The sequence below is a fragment of the Perognathus longimembris genome, chromosome 28, assembly GCF_023159225.1.
Source record: "Perognathus longimembris pacificus isolate PPM17 chromosome 28, ASM2315922v1, whole genome shotgun sequence".
Classification (NCBI taxonomy): domain Eukaryota; kingdom Metazoa; phylum Chordata; class Mammalia; order Rodentia; family Heteromyidae; genus Perognathus; species Perognathus longimembris.
Window position 1 is genome coordinate 56,099,590 of NC_063188.1, and position 21,462 is coordinate 56,121,051.

Here is a 21,462-nt window from a genome sequence, read left to right on the forward strand (position 1 = left end):
AAAACAACTTCAATCTGCATGTTGAAGTATAAGTAAACATTCTCAGGTTCCCAGGTTCACCTCTTTGAATGTGTAAGTAAAAAAAGGATTCAGGGTTCAAGTATCTTCAAGTAGCCAAGACATGATGAAATCAACTAAGTTGATTTTTAAAAAAATAAAAGAAAAGAAGGTCAGGTATTACAAAACAAGAAGCAACGGAACTTGATGAGGGATAAGATAAAGGTCGGGTAGAATCAAATATGACTACTACTAAATTCTATGCTTCCATATCTAAAAGACTATTTATTAGTAACAATGAAAAGAAAACCAGAAAGGTTAGTTGAGTAAGTTCACGTGGAAGGACAGGATGTTGAAATTAAGGGAAAAAGTCAAGTGATATGAATGTAATAACCTAGTAGACAACTGAAAATGAGAGACTAAATTTCAGATGACAAGTGTATAGCTGAGAGAGGGTTGAGTCATGCACTTTAAAGTTGACACGTATGCTAAGAAATAAAAAGGGACAATTTTTCCCGTGTCTTATTCCCTCTAGTTTTGTGTATGAAAATTTAAAAATTCATTTTAATATTTAAGTATGTCTTCTCTTGGATTCTCTTTCTAACTGGTTGTATCATTTTTTTTTAATTTTCACATCAAGGCGATTTTTCATTTTCTTTTTTTTTTAAGTTTTTATTATAAAACTGATGTACATAGAGGTTACAGTTTCATATGTTAGGCATTGGATACATTTCTTGTACTGTTTGTTACCTTGTCATTTTATTAGTTAATACAGAAGTAAATTAACTTTATAGCAGAGAGAGAGAGAGAAACAAAGGGCTAAGGATTGGCTACAATGATGGATGATCTCAACTATCTGAACAAGGTCATTGATAATGGAGATTAACAGTAAGAGTGAGACGGAGAGCAGCAGGTCACAATTACTGTATTCTGGTTCCAAGTTTCTCACTACTTTGGTGTTTTGAGCAAGTCATTGCCACTTTCCTTCCATCCTCAGATTTCTGAGCTTTTTTTCTCATATGAATGTCTATTGCATCAGGATTTTAAAATTCCCTTCTGAAGCTGGGAACTCCTAGTTCATACCTGTAAATCCTAGCTACTTAGAAGGCTGAGATCTAAGAATCACAGTATGAAGCCAGGTCAGACAGACAAATCTGTAAGACTCTTATCTCCAATTAACCAACAAAATACTATAATTAAAGGTGTGGCTCAAGTGGTAGAGCACCAGTATTGAATGGAAGCAGCTAAGGGAAAGTGCCCAAGCCCTGAGTTCAAGCCTCAGTATCATTAAAAGAAAAAAAGAATCCCCTCTGGCTCAATCTGGCAACTATTCTTTTGTTTTCTTTTCTTCTTATTGTAAAGGTATGTACAGAGGGGTTACAGTTACATAGATCAGATAATAAGTACATTTCTTTTTGTCCAGTTTCACCTCTTCCCTTGTTTTCTCCCAGTTTTCCCCTTCCAAACCCCCTCCCCCACAAAATATATACTTTATATTCAACGTGCTGTCTAGTGAATATCACTACTGCGTTAGTTCACTTACCATTCTGTACTCCCCACTGCCCTCCCCAAAACAGATAAACTTACATACAAGACAAAAAGTACACAAATCAAAAGCAGTGACAAAAAGTGAAAAATAAAAACTACACAAAACACTATACAAAATTTTTTTAAAAATCTAAAAACCCCGATGTATGTTCTCCTTCCTTCAATATCTATTGCTCTGATATGTTTATCAACCAAAGAAACCATTTTCAGTTGTGCAAAATGAAGTGGAACTTACATTTTATCTTATTTTATAAGATAAATGGCAACTATTCTTACAATTTAAAAGGGCACATTCTAGCTCACACCTGTAATCCTAGCTACTCAGGAGGCTGAGATCTGAGAATCTCAGTTCAAAGCCAGAGGGGGAAAAAAAGTCCCGGCAAGACTCTTATCTCCAATTAACCACTCAAAAACTGAAAGTGGCGGGGCTGGGGATATGGCCTAGTGGCAAGAGAGCTTGCCTCGTATACATGAGGCCCTGGGTTCGATTCCCCAGCACCACATATACAGAAAACGGCCAGAAGTGGCGCTGTGGCTCAAGTGGCAGAGTGCTAGCCTTGAGCAAAAAGAAGCCAGGGACAGTGCTCAGGCCCTGAGTCCAAGGCCCAGGACTGGCAAAAAAAAAAAAAAAAAAAAAAAAAAAAACTGAAAGTGGTACTATGGCTCAAAGTGGTAGAGCACTAGCTCTGAGTGAAAGAGCTCAGGGACAGTGCCCAAGCTCTGAGTTCAAGCCCCACGACCAACAAAAAGCAGGCACAGTCTACTGAAATAAGTCGACAATATAATTTAAATTTCTTTACATAGAAATTTCTTTACAGCCATTCATTTTTTCCTACTACAAATGCAAACTACTATATCTCAAGTTTGTAAAGGGATACTGAGGAAGGAGGGGAGCTAAAATAGTTGAAAGTGAAACTTGCAATCCCTGCTTTCAAGGAACATGCAATGTAGTCAAACCTATTGGCCTCACTTTCAACCAAGCTACAGTAGATCATAATTCAGCTGTCATATTTCAGCACTTTCTTTTTCTTTTATGTGACAGTCTTCTTTTTAGCCCCACTACCTAGAGAATTTCCCCATTACCTAGAGGATAGGCTCAAATTCTCTAGAATGGTATGTAAGACCTTTTATGATTTTTTGTGACTTAGTTCATACATTTCCAAACTAATTTTCTTACTTTTAAACCTCATACCCAGATCATTCAGAAAAGAAACACAAACACACACACACACACACACACACACACATACACACACATATATATACATTCATCATCTTATATTTCAGCTACATAAAAATATTAGATGTTCCCTAAACATAGCATGCTATTTAACACCCCATGCCATATTCATCCTTTCTTCTCCCTCTAGAATTCACTTTTTTATCTGTCCACCTGCTCTCTTTTATAAAGCCTTTTTTCTAGCATATACACACAATTGAGTATTTGTTATCTGTGTCTTTCTGCTGATATTGTTGCTGTTGTTTTGTGACAAGGTATATGACTGTCCTCAAACTTAGAATCCTGCCTCAGCTATTAGAGTGCTGGAATTATGGGTGTGTACCACCTTTCAAGGCTTTCTCTGTGTGTTTATATATTCCTATTGCAACAGCTGTAATAGGGCAAGGCCTTCACTTGTTAATACACGTGTATTTCCTTCTAGTAAGAAGGACATAAGCAGGCCTGTCCTATTTTCCAAGAGTCTAGTACAGAATTCATACCTATTAAGTTTGATGGTGCTGGGAATGAAACCCAGGGTCTTGTACATACTAGTCAAGTACACAATATGTTCAACTGCCATGATTTGCACTGGTATCTGAATTTTTCTTATGAGTCAATGTTTAGTGAAAAGACCATGTGAAATCTAAAACTTAACGATGTGGTGTAGTAGAAATAACAATGGACTGAGTTAAATGTCCTGGCTCTTGTCACTAATTCAGTGTGTTGTTTCAAGCAATCATTTTATCTTTCTGGTTAATGAAGGGGGTGTGGCTAGATGTTTTCTCAAATCCTCTTCCAACACTAATATTTATAAAGAACATTAGAAGATTTTTATAGCTACTTCTAGTAACTGCCTTATATTAAGTGGCTCTGTTGAAAATTGTTTTCAATATCTTGATACACTTTCTTTTCATTGTTTTGTTTGGTGACTTGGCTCACCTTAAAATTTATGGGAAGGGCTGGGAATGTGGCTTAGTGGTGGAGTGCTTTCCTAGCATGCATGAAGCCCTGAGTTCGATTCCTCTGCACCACATAAACAGAAAAGGCCAGAAGTGGTGCTGTGGCTAAAGAGGTAGAGTTATAGCCTTGAGCAAAAAGAAGCCAGGGACAGTGCTCAGGCCCTGAGTCCAAGCCCCAGGACTGACAAAAAAAATTATGGGGGAAGAGGTAGCAAGTTGAACAAGAAATGTACTCACTGCCTTACATATGAAACTATAACCCCTCTGTACTTCACTTTGACAATAAAGGGAAAAAATAAATAAGATATCTCTTCTGTATGAGCAGGAAAAAAAATCATGGGACTAAAATGTTCATCCCTTTTCATATGATTCATTCTACAACTGTTTGGTCTCAGAGCCTCATGAAAGCCAGAACATCACGACACTAGTTAAAGTTCTTCTTTGTCTTGTCATTTCTCGTTCTAAAAGGTACCTAGGTGGCACTGGTAGAATTTTCCTACCAAACTACACCTTGAAGAAGGAAATTTGATATAACACAAATAGATTTACACTGAAAGAAGAGAGCCTGAGAAATAAGAAAAGTATAGTGGACTGAGACTTACTTTCTTCTCTATAGCAATCAGGAGCTTCTAAAGAGAGTGAAGGTGCAGTGAATAAGGTGTGTATCGTAACTAACCCCATTCCAGATTCAAAAGCAAGTTGAAACTTGTTTCTTATACTGAAGCCAGCTTTATTTTTTTAATCTCCACTACAACTAAACAGTACATTTTTGGCTGTTCTTTAACAAACTGAATCAACTTGCCGGGTATTCACCTTTGTTACATCCCCTATCCCACATTTAAAATTACAAAGTTATTCAAAGTTCTAACCCACACTGACCTGACCTCTATACAATCCCCCCCTTTTTTGTTTTTTACCAGGATATTGATCACATTGTTGTCGGCGAAGGCCAAGACCCTGTGGCTATACCACCCCCAAATCAACAAGAATCGGGTATCATCTTCAAGCATGATTTTTGCCACCTACTCAAGGCCAGTCAGAAACATCTATTGAGATCTCACATTGACCCAAGCCCTGGGAACATAAAGACAGTGAGGCATGTTCCTTATCCTAAGAAGCAGTAGTTATGAATAAGCAAAGTTCATAAACATAGTAGACACTTGGAAAGTATTTTTGAATAAGGTTATATATAGTTGATCTGAAGCGGTAAGCTATATATCTATGCCATTTTTTTTATTTCATTATGAAAGTTAAACTTTTTTTTTTTTGGCCTGTCCTGGGCTTGGAGTCAGGGCCTGGCTTCTTTTTCCTCAAGGTTAGCACTCTGCCGCTTGAGCCACAGCGCCACTTCTGGCTGTTTTCTATATATGTGATGCTGGGGAATTGAACCAAGGGCTTCATGTATAAGAGGCAAGCACTTTTGCCACTAGGCCATATTCCCAGCCCCTGAAAGTTAAACTTTTAACCAAACTAATGAGCTCTTCTCTTTACAAATCCAACTTAATTCCTTAAGACTTATTATATAATATAAACTGATCTTGAAAGCAATTTGTAACTACCTTTCTAGCCAAAATGTATAAGGAATCACAAAAAGCCCAGAATCACCAAAGCAATTCTGAGAAGAAAGAAAAAACAATGCTAGAAGTATCACAATTCCAGACTTCAAACTTTATTACAGCACTATAGTAACAAAAAACAACTTGGTATTCACACAAAGTAGATCTGAGGACTAATGGAATAGACTAGGAGACCCAGAAATGAACCCATATACCTACAGCCATCTAATTTTTGACAAAGGAACCAACAATACATGTTGGGAAAAAGATGGCCTCTTCAGCAATTGGTGTTGGGAAAACAATGGACATCACATGTAGAAGACTAAGACTAGATCCCTATCTCTCACCATGTACTAATATCAATTCAAAGTGGATCAAAGACGTCAATGTAAGTAAGACCGGACATCTTGAAATTTAAACAGGAAGGACTAGGAGAAACATTAGAACTTATTGGCATAGGCAGGAATTTCCTGAATAGAATTCCTGGGCCTCAGCAAACAGGACAGAGAATTAATAAATGGGATTACATCAAGTTTAAAAGCTTCGTCATAGCAAAAGATGCAATGTCTAAGATAAACAGTTAAAACTCAGTTTCCAGCTTGATGTTTTAAATTTTTAGCCAAATCCCAGTAGGTTTTATTGAATTAATTAAATTAGCAAGATGGAGGTAATTTAGATGAGCTTCGCCAGCCATTTTATTTTATTCTACTTATAATGACACCTCAAGTTTTTAATTGTATAAGCAAAATCAGTTCAATCTTATTTTATTCAATTCATAACTTCTTTTTTTGTATGTGTTCAAGTCATGGAGACTGAACTAAGGAACTGGGTGCTGTCCATGAGCTTTCTTGCTCAAGGCTAACCACATGGGCCACAGTTCCACTTCCAGGTTTGGGGGGAGTAGTTTAGTGGAGATAATTGTCTCAACTTTCCCTCCCCAGGCTGGCTTCAAACCACAGTCCTCAGACCTCAATATCCTGATTAACTAGGATTACAGATATGAGCCACCAGTGACAGCTACTGGTTGTATTTTGTTAGAATAAAACAAATTACAAAACTTGTTCAACCACTCTGAAAAGCAGTATGGAGGCTCCTCAAAAGACTAAACATACAGATTACCTATTACCCAGTGGTTACATTCCTGGGCATGTATACCACGAAACACAAACAACACCACTGCAAAGCTACCAGCACAATCATGTTCATTGCAGCATTGTTTACCAAAGCCAAGATATGGAATCAATCCAGATGCCCCTCAGTGGATGATTGTATCAATAAAATGTGGTATATGTACACAATGGAATTCATCCATCAGGAAGAATGACATTGTACCATTCATAAGGAAATGGAAAGACTTGGAAAAAATTTATTAAGCAAAGTAAGCCAGACCCAAAGAAACATAGGTTGTGTCATTTTTGGTAACTAGAATGTGCCTATAAATCTACTAGTAAACAAAATGTATGATAAAGGAAAATAATACACTTGGGCATGATAAATTACATGGGTCTCTATGCATTCACACAGAGTGAGACCAAAGGAGAATATTCTTAGGTGAGGATCACACAGGTGCAATAGCTATGTGCATCTGACTATATAAAATAAGATTTATCAAAATGAACTCCAGGAAATGAAAACAAGAGGTTTCATTTTTTGTTGCTGTTTTTGTTTTCTTTTCTTTTGGTCTTGTTTGTTCATTTATCTTTCTTTGGGAGGGTAAGTGGGGGCAGACAAATGGTAGGACAAATGGTAAACAAATGCAGCAGTGATACTACTAGGAGAATGAGAGAAAGGCTAATACTGTTTAAAAAGAAATGCACTCTTTCCAGGCACCCATGGCTCACAGTTGCAATCCTAGCTACTCAGGAGGCTGAGATCCAGGGATCATGGTTCAAAGCCAGCCCAGGCAGAAAAGTCTGTGAGACTACTACTTAGTACTTTACTACTTAGTAAAAGCCAGATGTGCTGTGTCTCAAGTAGTAGAGTGCTAGCCTTGAGCACAAAGAGGCTCAAGGACAGTACCCAAGCCTCGAGCTCAAGCCCAAGGACAAGAAAAAAAGAAATGAAGGGAAGGAAGGAAGGAAGGAAGGAAGGAGGAAGGAAGGAAGGAAGGAAGGAAGGAAGGAAGGAAGGAAGGAAGGAAGGAAAGAAGGGAGGGAGGGAGGGAGGGAGGGAGGGAGGGAGGGAGGGAGGGAGGGAGGGAGGGAGGGAGGGAGGGAGGGAGGGGGGAGAGGGGGGAGAGAGGGGGGAGGGAGGGAGGACTGGACCACAAGAAAGAAAGAGAGAGAGAGAAAGGAAGGAAGGAAGGAAGGGAGGGAGGGAGGGAGGGAAGAAGGAAGGAAGGAAGGAGAGAGAGAGAGAAAGAAAGAAAGAAAGAAAGAAAGAAAGAAAGAAAGAAAGAAAGAAAGAAAGAAAGAAAGAAAGAAAGAAAGAAAGAAAGAAAGAAAGAAAAAGAAAGGGAAGGGAAGGAAGAAATTCACTCTATCTGGCTTACATAACTGTAACTCCTGTTTACACCACATTTACAAAAACAATAAATTAATTTAAAGGAAAACAAATTACATGACTTTGTAGTTGGGAGAAAAACAGATCATTTGTTTAGGTTATTCAGGTCTCAAAAAGTTCCCAAATTATAGTGGAAAAATATTTTCCCAGGAATCAAAGCCATTGAAAGCCTAAAGAGGAGGTTTGAGACATCTGCTAAGATCTTTATGGAAAGATGATTGAGCCCATATGATCAATCAAGACAGCCACTACCTAAGAGATACTAAAAAATAAAACTAGGGCTGGAAATGTGGCTTAGTGGTAGAGCGTTTGCCTAGCACGCATGAAGCCCCGGGTTTGGTTCCTTAGCACCACATAAACAGAGAAAATAAAACTAACAGTAAGGCCTCATAGCTACTCAGGAGGCTGAGATATGAGAATCACGATTCAAAGCAAACCCAGACAAGAAAAATCACTGAGACTTTTATCTTCAATTAAACACCAAAAAGCCAGAAGTGGAACTATGGTTCACATGGTAGAGTGCTAGCCTTGAGAAATAAACATCAGAGACAGCTCCCAGGCCTTGAATTTAAGCCCTAGGATCAGTGTGCATGTGCGCGCGCGCGCGCGTACACGCACAGAGAGAGAGAGAGAGAGAGAGAGAGAGAGAGAGAGAGAGAGAGAGAGAGAGAGAGAGAGAGAGAGATGCCATAATTACAAAAGGGGTAAGGGCAGGGAGAAGAACTTAATTCCTGGAAATTAGAACAAATTTAAGTCATTGTGATTAGCCCTTGGCTTCGAAACCATTGTCAAATCTAGAACTATTGTGCTACATTTAGAAGGTTTGACCAGGCCTGTATCCTGAGTACAACTTATATATTCACAAAGGAATCCAGCTTTTCCTTTAGATGTTTACCTGAGGAAGCTAAGGGAGCAATCAGTAGTTTTAATTCAAGGTTGCAGGAAGCTTAGGTCTGTGTTCTTTGCTGAAGTTGTACATCAGTTATATTACTTGTTCTTGTACCTTGACCTTTGTATATTTACAGAATGGCCAGAAGGGACTCTGGAAACCATATGGTATAACCTTAGTCTATTGCAAGTAAGTGAAGGGATCTTATAGAGGAAACAATTCCCTCCAAGATCCTTCAGTCATCTACCACAGCCTGAGATATGACCTACATCTTCTGCCTGTCAGTTCTGCAGACATTCCCCTAAGCCCATTGTCTTTCTCCATGCAAGGTTTCCCTCTTGTTTTGACATTAACAAAATGAAAGAGAAAAAAACGGATTACTTCAAGTCAGCCAATATTTTTTCAGTTCTTTTTTAAAATTTGTATTATCTTTAAGAAGTTGCATGAAGGAGGTGTTTTTTAACGAAACAGTTTATGAATACAATGCATCTTGATCAGTGTCATCCCTTTAAACTGTCTCACTCCCTCCAACCACCCCTTCCCTTACTTTTCTTTTCCATCGTGGGGCTTGAACTCAAGGCCTAGGCACTGTTTCAGAGCTCTTTCACTCAAGGCTAGCACTCTACCACTTTGAGACATAGCACCACTTCTGGTTTTCTGGTGGTTAATTGGAGATAAGCATCATATGGACTTTCCTGCCTGGGCTGGCTTCGAACCAAGATCCTCAGACCTCAGCCTCTTGAGTAGCTAGAATTAGAGGCATGAGCCACCAGTAATTTTATGGTACATACATTGAATTCTGGACTGCATTCTCCCTCCCCCTCCCCATAATCATTGCTCTATCCTTTACCCCTTGGTCCCATTCCTAGACAATAGTTAAAAGGCTTTATACTATGTACAGAGGAAATGCAAAGTTGTCCTTCCATTTTACTGAAACTGAAGAATCACAGACATGACTATAACAAATAGGAAATGAAAACTAGCAAGAAATAAAGGGGAGAGAGCAACAGGAGTAGGTGAAGTGAGAAGGTGTAAATATAACCAACGTACTTCATGCATATGTGCGAAAATAGAATGATGAAATCCATTAATATGTTTAAAAGGAGGGAGTAAGATGAAAAAGTAATAGAGGGGATGAATTTGATCCAAGTGTATTATATGCATGTATGGAAATAGCACAATGAAACCCCTTGGTATAATTCATAAGCACTAATAAAAAAGAAAAGCAAAAACCAAAATACTGAAGCACTTCAAATGAGAGAAATAGGAGTTTAGGCTGAGAGAATCAAGAATGACTTTATTATTTGAGTAAAAACAAAACAAGGAACTAAATGCTAGTGGTTCATGCCTATCATCCTAGCTATCAAGGGAAGTTGAGATCTTAAGATTATAGTACAAAACTAGCCCAAGCAGGAAAGGTCTGTGAGACTTAGCTCTAATTAACTACCCAAACGCCAGAATTAGAGCTATGACTCAAATGGTAGACTGCCAGCCTTGAACCAAAAAGCTAAGGGAAAGCACTCAGGCCGAGTTCAAGCCCCAGGACTGGTGCCAAAAAAGTTACTATTACCATTTTATTTAGTAGAATATACTAGCCTAGAGGCTATGTAGAGACATTTGTGGACCATTAGTTCTATCTGAGCCATGCATAGCACAAAAGTGTAGAATTGATTCATGTTTGTATGTAATTCTATTGCAGAAATTAAATAGAGTTGCATGAATATGAACTGGGAACTTGTATTATAATATCTCTGAGCACTGTTATTTACCTTGCTTACTAGATTTTGATCATTTAGCAGGTTCAATAGAGGTTAGGGGCTGATGGAGAGCGAGTATCCTCTTCCTTATAAGAATAGTTTTGTAGGGGCTGGGAATATGGCCTAATGGTAGAGCACTTGCCTCATAAACATGAAGCCCTAGTTTCATTCCTCAGCACCACATATATAGAAAAGGCCAGAAGGGATGCTGTGGCTCAAGTGGCAGAGTGCTAATCTTGAGCCAAAAGAAGCCAGGGACAGTGCTCAGGCCCTGAGTCCAAGCCCCAGGACTGGCAAACAAAATCACATATTTATACTGTTACTTTGTCACCTCACCTCATCTACCTAGTCATCTAAATATGAACGGTAGCATGTAATATCAGCAGAATCTTCTATTAGAGACAAGATTCCCCCAAGAAAACTGAAAGGGAAAACAGGAAAATGAACAAAATTATTGAATGCTTGGTATATGCAAAGCTAAAAATTCTAAAACAACTATAGATTGACATTGTCTTGTCTACGGCCATACCACCCTGAATGCACCCCATCTTATCTGATCTCGGAAGCTAAGCAGGATCAGGCCTGGTTAGTACTTGGATGGGAGATTGTCTTGAAATCTTAAATGTGGGGACTAAAAACCCACTACATGTGGTTCAGAAATGTGACATTTATTCATGGTTACATAGAGTGAAATTATACTTTAGGATCAGAAAGGCTTTGTCAGTCCTGTGGCTTGAACTCAGAGCCTGAGCACTGTCCCTGAGCTGTTTTCTCAAGGCTGGAACTCTACCACTTGAGCCACAGCATCCCTTCCAGCTTTTTCTCTTTATGTGATGCTGAGGAAGCAAACCCAGGGCTTCGTGCATGCTAGGCAAGCACTCTACAGCTAAGCCACGTTCCCAACCTCTTGTTTTCTTTTTTATTTCCTTGTTACTCAGTAGAGACCCTATAGTTCTCCCCTGTTACTACTTGCTATGAATAAATTGCAGGAAAGTGATTATTTTGTTGGCACTGGGACCACACATAAAGAAAAGTGACCAGTCTCTCTTGGGACCTTGCTGACAGGAATGAAGGCTGCCATAGAGAGCAAAAGTTCAGAAGAATAGTACTTGAGTTGTCCTGTTGAAGAAAGCCCTTCCCTGTTCAATTCTTAGAGATTTACTGTACTCTTATAGATTATCTGATGTAATTTAATTGAAGAGAAGAGACATATACTTCTTAAAACTCCTGTGAAGGTTACATAACAGTCGACCTGTGAACATATATAAGCCAAATACCATCATAAGTTTGTAAGGAAAAGTTTTTTGAGATATCCCAAAACTACAAAGAGATTTATGTTTTTCTTCCCAATACTGTCCCTAAGCAAACCGAGAAAGATATACGTGATATCTTTAATGTTCTAAATCCTATTTTTATACAGAAGTAGGTTTTTTGTATAGAAATTTCCAAATGATTGTCCCCTTTGAACTTCATTATAATTCATTTGTAATTATAAAAGTTCCATTTTATAATTAATAAGAGAAAATATTATTTCATAGAGAGGACTATAACACTGTATTCATCTCTAGATATAAATGTTGTACTCACATGGCAGCAAACATCTGTGACTAGTCAGGGTCTGGGTTTCAAGTCCTCCCCCTGGGATGTAAAAAATGGAGTAATGGAATTCAGTGACAAGCCCTAAATCTTTCAGTAAAGTTTTGATATCCCATCACACATTTTGAATCTATACTTAGGGCTACTAAATTCCCATGACCCTTTTGAACTGACTCTAAGATCATTAACTTTCTTTTCAATCTGATTTCAGTTTGGGCATCCTCTGACATAACATAAGAAGCACTAACTACCCTAAGGAGGAACATTTGTGAAGGGTATTGCTGTGCCAGAAAGAGGTATGGCTCCATTTTCAAAATGAACTTTGCTTTTTAAACTTGTAATTATTTTAACAAAGTAACTGTACTAAAATAAAATCAGGTCGAGGTATGCTTATTGCTTGCTTTCATTAACCAATTATTGACTCATTTTATGCTAAGACAACTCTTACTATACTGCACTGTAACCACTCCACATCTTTGAACTATTACTCCTCATCACCTATGAGCTATTTGGAAGCAGGTATGGGTCATTAGACTTCTTAGGTTTCCAAAGGAACTCTCTGTGCCCATTTAGTAGAGTCACATGATTGGGGGACCACAGTAAATAGGTGGGAAAATGAATTAAATGCTGATTACCCCTGGAAAGCCATCAGACTGGCTTGCATTAAATGATCTCAACCTTTCTAGAGTTAACTACTTGTTTTAAACTGTTACAGTCTTCTTTTCTGGCCTAATACAAATCATTGATTTGATTTATATATAAACAATTGAACCTAAATACTAAAATGTACAGGTTCTCTGAGGGCTTCAAAGTTTATTAAATGGAACTAAAGACCACCTGTTTCTCTGTTTCTTTTCCATTGTTGTCAGTTTTATTTGGCATCTTTCATTCAAATATCTGAGGATTTCACATTATTTGTAACATGTAATAAACAACTAGTCTATGTCAGTAATATGGGTATTTTTAACCCTTAGCCTATGATTTAGTAACTTGCTTAATACTTTAGGAAGCAACTTAATTTAAACAGTTATTTTAGGCTCTAATGCTGGAAATATTTTTTTAATTCTTATTTTTTATTGTTATTATAAAGTTGATATACAGAGAGATTACGGTTACATAAGTCAGGTAATGAATACATCTATTTCTTTCTTCCTTTCTTTCTTGTCAGTCATGAGGCTTGAACTCAGGGCCTAGACATAGTCCCTGAGCTTTTTCACTCAAGGATAGTGCCACAACTCCACTTCGGTTTTCTAGTGGTCAATTAAAAATAAGATTTTCACAGTCTTTGCTGCCCAGGCTGGCTTCAAACTGCAATCCTCAGATCTCAGCCTCTTGAGTAGCTAGGATTACAGTTGTGAACCAGAGGCACATGGCTATGACTACATTTCTTTTTGGACAATGTCACCCCTTCTCTCACTCTCCTCCAGTTTTTCCCTCCCATCCCCACCAACAAATTACATAGTTCATTTTTCAACAGTGTCTAGTGAGTACTGGAAAGATTTTTTAATTGGAATAAGAAAATAACTCTAAGTGATTTCAAGTGATAAATACTGCCTTAAATAATAAATTTATCTATTATTTATTTACTCATTCATTCAGTATTATTTTAATGTAGTAAATTCTTTATTTATATTTTCATTGTATTTTATGAACTCATAGTAACCATATCCAATCAGAAGAAATGGAAAAAAGAAAAATCTGTAGCTATAGGAAAGTGTACTAAAGAATCTGCTTTAATTTCACATACCAAGCAAAAAACCCAGTTGAGAAATTCACAAATCAGAGCAAAGTACTGACACAATGTGTCATCTTTGAGAACATAACCTTAAAATCATTTTGCAAAAAAAATCATTTTGTATTCACTTTTCATGTCAAAATACACTGTAACCATCTGTGGAATGACCACAATGAACTCAGCTTGTACTACTAACGGATGCTAATAAAAAATGGATAAACTATGACAGAATTTCTAGTTTTAGTTCAAAAAGTTATTAATTTGGGCTGGGGATATAGCCTAGTGGCAAGAGTGCTTGCCTCGGATACACGAGGCCCTAGGTTCGATTCCCCAGCACCACATATACAGAAAACGGCCAGAAGCGGCGCTGTGGCTCAAGTGGCGGAGTGCTAGCCTTGAGCGGGAAGAAGCCAGGGACAGTGCTCAGGCCCGGAGTCCAAGGCCCAGGACTGGCCAAAAAAAAAAAAATAAATAAAAATAAAAAAAAAGTTATTAATTTAAAATAAAAGAACTTTTTTAAACTTGATCATTTTGTTTAAAAAATTCTAAATATGGATGTAGTATTTAATAGTTTAGACCAGTAGAAGAATGTGTCTTACAATAGTAAATATATACAAAAAGTTATCTACAAATGAAAAATACTGCTATATCTTCACAGTGGCATAAAAAACACACTGATCACACAAAGAATTCTCTCTAGATCTTGAAAAGTTCAACTGAGTGACAGAAATTTGAAGTTTGCCTCAAATCTTTAACTGAAGTATTAATTCTATTTCTCTAGGTTTTTAATAGTGATTTTTAAAAGGTCTACATGACAAATGTCATGGAGTTTTTTCCTTTTGTTTATGGCCAGGTTAATTAATGATTAAATAACAATAATGTTTCACAATTACAGTGTATTTAATGATATCCCGTTTAAAATAAAACTATACAAAAAGAAATGTACTCATTAGGGGCTGGGGATATGGCCTAGTGGCAAAGAGTGCTTGCCTCATATACATGAAGCCCTGGGTTCAATTCCCCAGCACCACATATCCAGAAAATGGCCAGAAGTGGCGCTGTGGCTCAAGTGGCAGAGTGCTAGCCTTGAGCAAGAAGAAGCCAGGGACAGTGCTCAGGCCCGAGTCCAAATCCCCAGGACTGGCAAAAAAAAAAAAGAAATGTACTCATTACCTGACTCATGTAATTGCAATCCCTCTATACATCACCTTTATAATAATAAATTAAATTAACTTTAAAAATAAATTAAATAAGCAGGGCACCGGTGGCTCACACCTGTAATCATAGCTACTCAGGGGGCTGAGATCTGAGGATGACAGTTTGAAGACAGCCTGGGCAGAAAAGTCCCTGTGAGACTCTTATCTCCAATTAACCACTCAAAACCAGAAGTAGGGGTCTGGGAATATGGCCTAGTGGCAAGAGTGCTTGCCTTGTATATATGAGGCCCTGGGTTCGATTCCTCAGCACCACATATACAGAAAATGGCCAGAAGTGGCGCTGTGGCTCAAGTGGCAGAGTGCTAGCCTTGAGCAAAAAGAAGCCAGGGACAGTGCTCAGGCCCTGAGTTCACGGCCTAGGACTGGCCAAAAAAAAAAAAAAAACAGAAGTAGTGCTGTGGCTCAAAGTGGTAGAGTGCTGGCCTTGAGCAAAAGAGCTCAGGGACAGCACCCAGGCCCTGACAGATTCAAGCCCCACAATTGACAAAAATAAATAAAATAAACTATACCAATGACATATTTATATGTACAGCACATCAGTTATCTGCCCTCTGTCCTGAGCTTCACCTACCCTGATTTCTTTCATAACATATCTGACTTATTTGAATAGACTTCAAGTTTTTGAACAATGACCGTAGATTTCATTTCTTTACAAAAACATACATGACTTCCATTAGTCAGTCTTACTAGTGGTTTCTTGATTTGGAATGGGATCCTCTTTTAGTTTCACTATTTGAATGGGGCCTTTATCAGTATTTTCTTCTACTTCACTGAAGACTACTCAAGAAACTTAAGATACTTCAAATCCCCCCCAATTTAAGGAACTTCCATCAAAAGACACAGGATGCTTTTTAGTAGGCTGAATTCTAATAGCAGGTTTTTTTCTTTTTATTTGTGCTTTTTAATTCCACTTGGCCTTCAGCTAATAGCACACTACTACTGGAACTTCAACTCTGGACCTTAGCACTGTCCCTTAGCATTTTTTTGCTCAAGGCTAGCATTTAACCACTTAAAACATACCTCTACTTCTGACTTTTTGGTAGTTAATAGGAGATGAAAGTCTCACAGACTTTTCTGCCCAGGCTGCATCAAACCATCTCACCCTCTTCTGAGTTGCTAGGATTATAAGCATGAACCACAAGCTCTTGGCTAAGAGAATAGACCTTACACATCTTACCATAGACACACACACACACACACACACACACAAACACACACACATTTTCTTAATCTAGGTGTTTTGTTTTGCTTTATCTTGCCTTGTCTTGCCTGGCTTGGCTTTGCTTTGCTTTGATTTGATTTGATTTGATTTTTTTGAGACAGTGTCTAACTATATAGTCTAACCTGGCCTCAAATTCAAGATTCTTTTATCTAAGCTTCCAGAGTACTGGAACGACAGGAGTGCAACATCATGCTGAGCTTCTGAAGATTATGTTAATTAATTTGATGATGGTAGTGAGTTCACAACATACACACACACACAACACACACACACATATATATGTATGTATCAAATTATCACAGCATGAAATGGTTCTGATAATCATTTCATGGTATGGTATGTCAGATCATCATGTTACCACATTGTGCATGTATACCAAATATATACAACATTTATTTGCCAATTAACACAATAAAGCAAAGGGGAGAAGTTATATCAAAAATCTTGGGAATATGATGGCAGAGATAAATTTGTCCAAAATGTACTGGGTGCACATGTGAAACTATCACAGTGAACAGTCTTCATACAACAAATGTATGCTAATACAAAATTACCTAATATTTTAGAAAGAATTCTACAAAAAAATCTCAAGAGCACCATCTAGTGCCTCACAAAATAATACAGTCCAGTTTGAGGAAACACCCCAAACAGGATTAATGACAAAGACTAGATTAATTTGGGGTGGTTTCCTTTCCTCGCACAACAGAACCGAAGGCAAATATCATAATTGCAATGCAGAGAATTGGCATGGTGGTCTCATTTTTCATTATGACCTCAGAAACAATCTTTGATTTTTAAAAAGCTTATACCAAATGTTCTTGGTGCTAAATAATGACACTTTTTTTGTACTGGTCAGGGCCTAGGTGCTGTTCCTGAGCTTTTGTGCTCAAGGCTAGCACTGTATCACTTGAATCTCAGTTCCACTTCTGGTTTGGGGGCGTTGGGGGATGGTAGTTAGTTTGAGATAAGAGTCTCACAGGTTATCCTGCCTGGGCTGGCTCCAAACCATGATCTACAGATCTCAGCCTCCTGAGTAGCTAGGATTACAGGTGTGAGCCACCAGTGCCTGCCTCAAAATATTTTAATGAAAAAAAGTATATGGGTAAATATGAAATCCTTGAGAACAAGTCTATGATGAAAACAAAGATGAACAGCTACAAGAAACTTCCTCATTCAACAAGTATATTCCACCTAGTTATACCACATCTTATTCAAAGCTTTAAATTGTGGTATGGACATTTTTTAGCTTCTTTAAATTTAATTTTGTGGTATAGACTTTTTAATAATATATTACTTTCTGGATATTTTCTCATCATTAATATTACTAAATCACTTCAGCCATGGTGTTCTGTGGTTCTAAAAAGAAGCAACCATGTCCTAGATCAAGAATCTCCCCATCAGTGTGAGTTTCACTAACAAGTTAGATTGTTTTCCCTAACTATGAGCAGCACCCAGCACATGATCCCCAGGATGCTAGGCAACCAATTTCCATATACATTCCTATGTTTCCTCATTTTGAGGGAACCTAGCATCTTCATCCAGATTTTACTCTGTAACAGAATTTGAAGTGCCTATCACCAGATGAGGCCAGCCAGCCTAGGCTTCATAGTGAGTAGCTAGCCTGGGCTATGTAGCAAGACTCTGTCTAAAATGACAACGTAAAGAAAGTGGCTGCTGGAATATAATAGAAGGTGAACTTGTTCAAAGTACACTATACACATCTGTAGAAGTATCACAACGAAACCTGTGTGATATGGCTCAGATTGAGAAGTGGCTGGGATAATATTCCCAAGACCCCAATAGTTATATCAAACAGTTTAAGTACTATGCTCAGGCCTATGATCTTAGTTGGCATGACATATATATATAATATCCTCCACCCTTACCTCTGAGGAAAAGGAAAGAGTGTGGATTGCTGCCCAGGCACATGCTGACATATGCCTACTGCTTAGATAATGACTTTCCAGATGGCTGCATGTGAATAGAGAATATGATAGGCATATTTTGAGTCTGTATAAATATTAATGCTCTGATGCTTGGCTAGAGTTAAGTCCCTAATTAAGGCTATAAGTTCTGCCAGTTACCTAGGTAGATACTTAAACAGGAAGCTTCTGCATGGAGTCCTCCCAGGGGTAGGCCTTAAAAAACCCTCTTGTGCCATCTTAATAAAGAAAATGGAAAAATTAAAATAGGTAATACATTCATATATGTGATACTAGTATCTTAAAGTATTTTGTAATTAAAAATAGGGTAAACTTGGGCACTGGTAGCTAGGATTACTAGATACTCAAAAGGCTGAGATCTGAGGATTATGATTCAAGGCCAGCCTGGGCAGGAAAGTCCATGAAACTCATCTCCAATTAAGCACTAAAAAGCCAGAAGTGGATATGTGGCTCAAGTAGTAGAGTATTAGACTTGAGCACAAAAGCTCAGGAATAGCACCCAGGCCCTAAGTTCAAGCCCCAAGACAGGACACACACCAAAAAAATAGGGTAAGAAGGAGGAAAGTACTCGGAATATGGTAGAGGGAGTAAAATTTTTCACTGTGTATGTATGACAATACCATGATGAAACCCCCTCACACTAAAACTGTACACTCATTCAAAAGATTCAAAAGCAAAAGGAGGGGAGAGGAGGGAAAAGGAAGAGAGGGGAGGGAAGGGAAGGAAAAAGTTTCGTGAATACCTATAGGACGTGAATGTTCCTCCCAGAGGCAAGGTACTATGGCTTCATGCAGTGGTGAAAAAGTATACAGACTAACAATATGGAATTAAATATTAATATTTCTATAATTTAAGTTATAATAAAATTGGACATGTTTTTTTCTTTATATTCAAGGCATTGAGAAGAAGAACTAGAAAATCATGAGTGTTGTCGGAAATGTGACAGGATCTTCTGCCGGTGAGAACATATGCGGGAATACTATTGATGAATTCCGCAACCACGTGTACTCCACCATGTACTCTATGATCTCTGTTGTGGGGTTCTTTGGCAATAGCTTTGTGCTATATGTCCTCATAAAAACATATCATGAGAAATCAGCCTTCCAAGTATACATGATTAATTTAGCTGTAGCAGATCTACTGTGTGTGTGCACACTGCCTCTCCGTGTGGTCTACTATGTCCACAAAGGCATTTGGCTCTTCGGTGACATTTTGTGCCGTCTCAGCACCTATGCCTTGTATGTTAATCTCTACTGTAGCATTTTCTTTATGACAGCCATGAGCTTTTTCCGATGTGTTGCAATTGTTTTCCCAGTCCAGAATATTAAATTGGTAACCCAGAAAAAAGCCAAATTTGTGTGTGTTGGCATTTGGATTTTTGTGATTGTGACCAGTTCTCCATTTTTAATGTCTAAAACTTACAAAGATGAGAAAAACAATACCAAATGCTTTGAGCCTCCTCAGGACAATCAAGCTAAAAAACATGTTCTGATCTTACATTATGTGTCATTACTCATTGGCTTCATCATCCCTTTTATCATTATAATTGTATGTTACACAATGATCATTTTAACCTTACTAAAAAATTCAATGAAGAAAAATCTTCCAAGTCGTAAAAAGGCTATAGGAATGATCATAGTTGTAACAGCTGCTTTTTTGATTAGCTTCATGCCTTATCATATTCAACGCACTATCCATCTGCATTTTTTACACAATGAAACGAAACCCTGTGAATTGGTCCTTAAAATGCAGAAATCAGTCGTTATTACCTTGTCTCTAGCTGCATCAAATTGTTGCTTTGACCCGCTCCTGTATTTCTTTTCCGGGGGAAACTTTAGGAGAAGGCTGTCTACATTTAGAAAGCATTCTTTGTCCAGTATGACATATATGCCCAAAAAGAAGGCCTCCCTGCCAGAAAAAGAAGAGGAAATATACAAAGAATAGTTTAAACTCATTTTCACTGTAAACCAATGAAAAGACTTTCCCAAAAAAATATTTCCCCACATCTTGTATAAGAAAAATAAAATTTTCTACTAACAGTGTACAATGATGTAACTTCATATACTTATAAATCTATATCATTTATGAATCATCCCATTATGAGATATGAGCCACCTTATATCCCACTATGAAATATATTTTAAAAGTTCATTTCACAATTATGAGCTAAATTATAAATGGTTGTTTGACCATTCTCCAGAAGGTGGAAAATATTTGTGGTTTTGCTCTGTGAAACCAAATGTGAGGTCAAGGTTTTCCTTCTCCAATAAAAGCTGTACAAAGGCTAAGAACAAGACTTTTAAATCTAGCTTTAAAATTAGCAAGTAGTTCTCAATCATCTTAGCATATTCCTTTGCATGCATGCCATCAGATGAGAAGCAGAGATGACCCAGTGCTACATAAAATGTACTGTCAGCCTCTTTCTTTGTAGTACTAACTAGCTAAGGGGAAGAGAGGCCATTCCTTTCAGGAGAAAATGTACAAGGGCTCATTCAGCCAAATGGCCATAAAATCTCCATGCAATGTACAATCTGGAAACTGGGGAAGGCCAGTGTATCATCCAATTTTCTTCTGCCCCTGCCTCTGAAACTCAGAAAAGAATAGTGTTTTGTTGCTCATTGCAGTTCCTATAAGAAATTGTCTTCCTACTTGATATAAAATCCTTCCTTAAGAAGCCAGACCAATGGATCCTACATATGAACAAAAGTAATTTTTTTGCCAGTCTTGGGGCTTGAACTCAGGGCCTTGGCTTCCTTTTGCTCAAGGCTAGCACTCTACCACTTGAGCAACAGTGCAACTTCCTGCTTTTTCTGTTTATGTGGTGCTAAGGAATCCAACCCAGGGGTTCATGTATGCTAGGCAAGCACTCTACTAAGCCATATACCCAGCCCCAGAAATAGAAATTTATCTGATGAGAAGAGAGTCTACTTTTCTACATTCCCATTACTAGGATCAAAATTTACTGCAAAAGATCTCTGAAAAACATATTGAATATCCATATTACAAATTGTTTAAGAAACTCATGTATTTATATACAGGTGTGTAACTATAAATTGTTGCTCTGTGATATGCATTTAAGGATGAACGTTTATTATAATCTGTATTATTGTTTCATGCTTTGTACTTTTTTATTAGTCTGTTGACAAGATTAGCAAAGATGTGTTTATAGTCATTTTAGATTACGATAAAAACTTTGTTGTTAAAATAGTGGAAAAACTTGGTAATGACTAAAATATATTAAGGCAAGCTTTTGCTGAAGTCAAGTCTGTTCCTTAAATTTGGGCTTCCAAATATTTGTACATTATCACAGAAGAAATAAATG

General features: G+C 37.8%; 1 protein-coding gene across 1 annotated transcript in view; it reads left to right on the forward strand.

Moving 5' to 3' along the window:
* Cysltr1 (cysteinyl leukotriene receptor 1) overlaps positions 1–20,873 on the forward strand; it is a 35,924-nt gene extending 15,051 nt beyond the window's left edge. Inside the window, exons 2-3 of the mRNA XM_048336706.1 lie at positions 12,235–12,319; positions 19,036–20,873. Of these exons, the coding sequence (XP_048192663.1) occupies positions 19,062–20,084 (1,023 nt within the window). The 5' untranslated portion in view covers positions 12,235–12,319; positions 19,036–19,061 and the 3' untranslated portion in view covers positions 20,085–20,873. The remainder of the gene's footprint in view (positions 1–12,234; positions 12,320–19,035) is intronic.
* Positions 20,874–21,462: the final 589 nt, after the last annotated feature.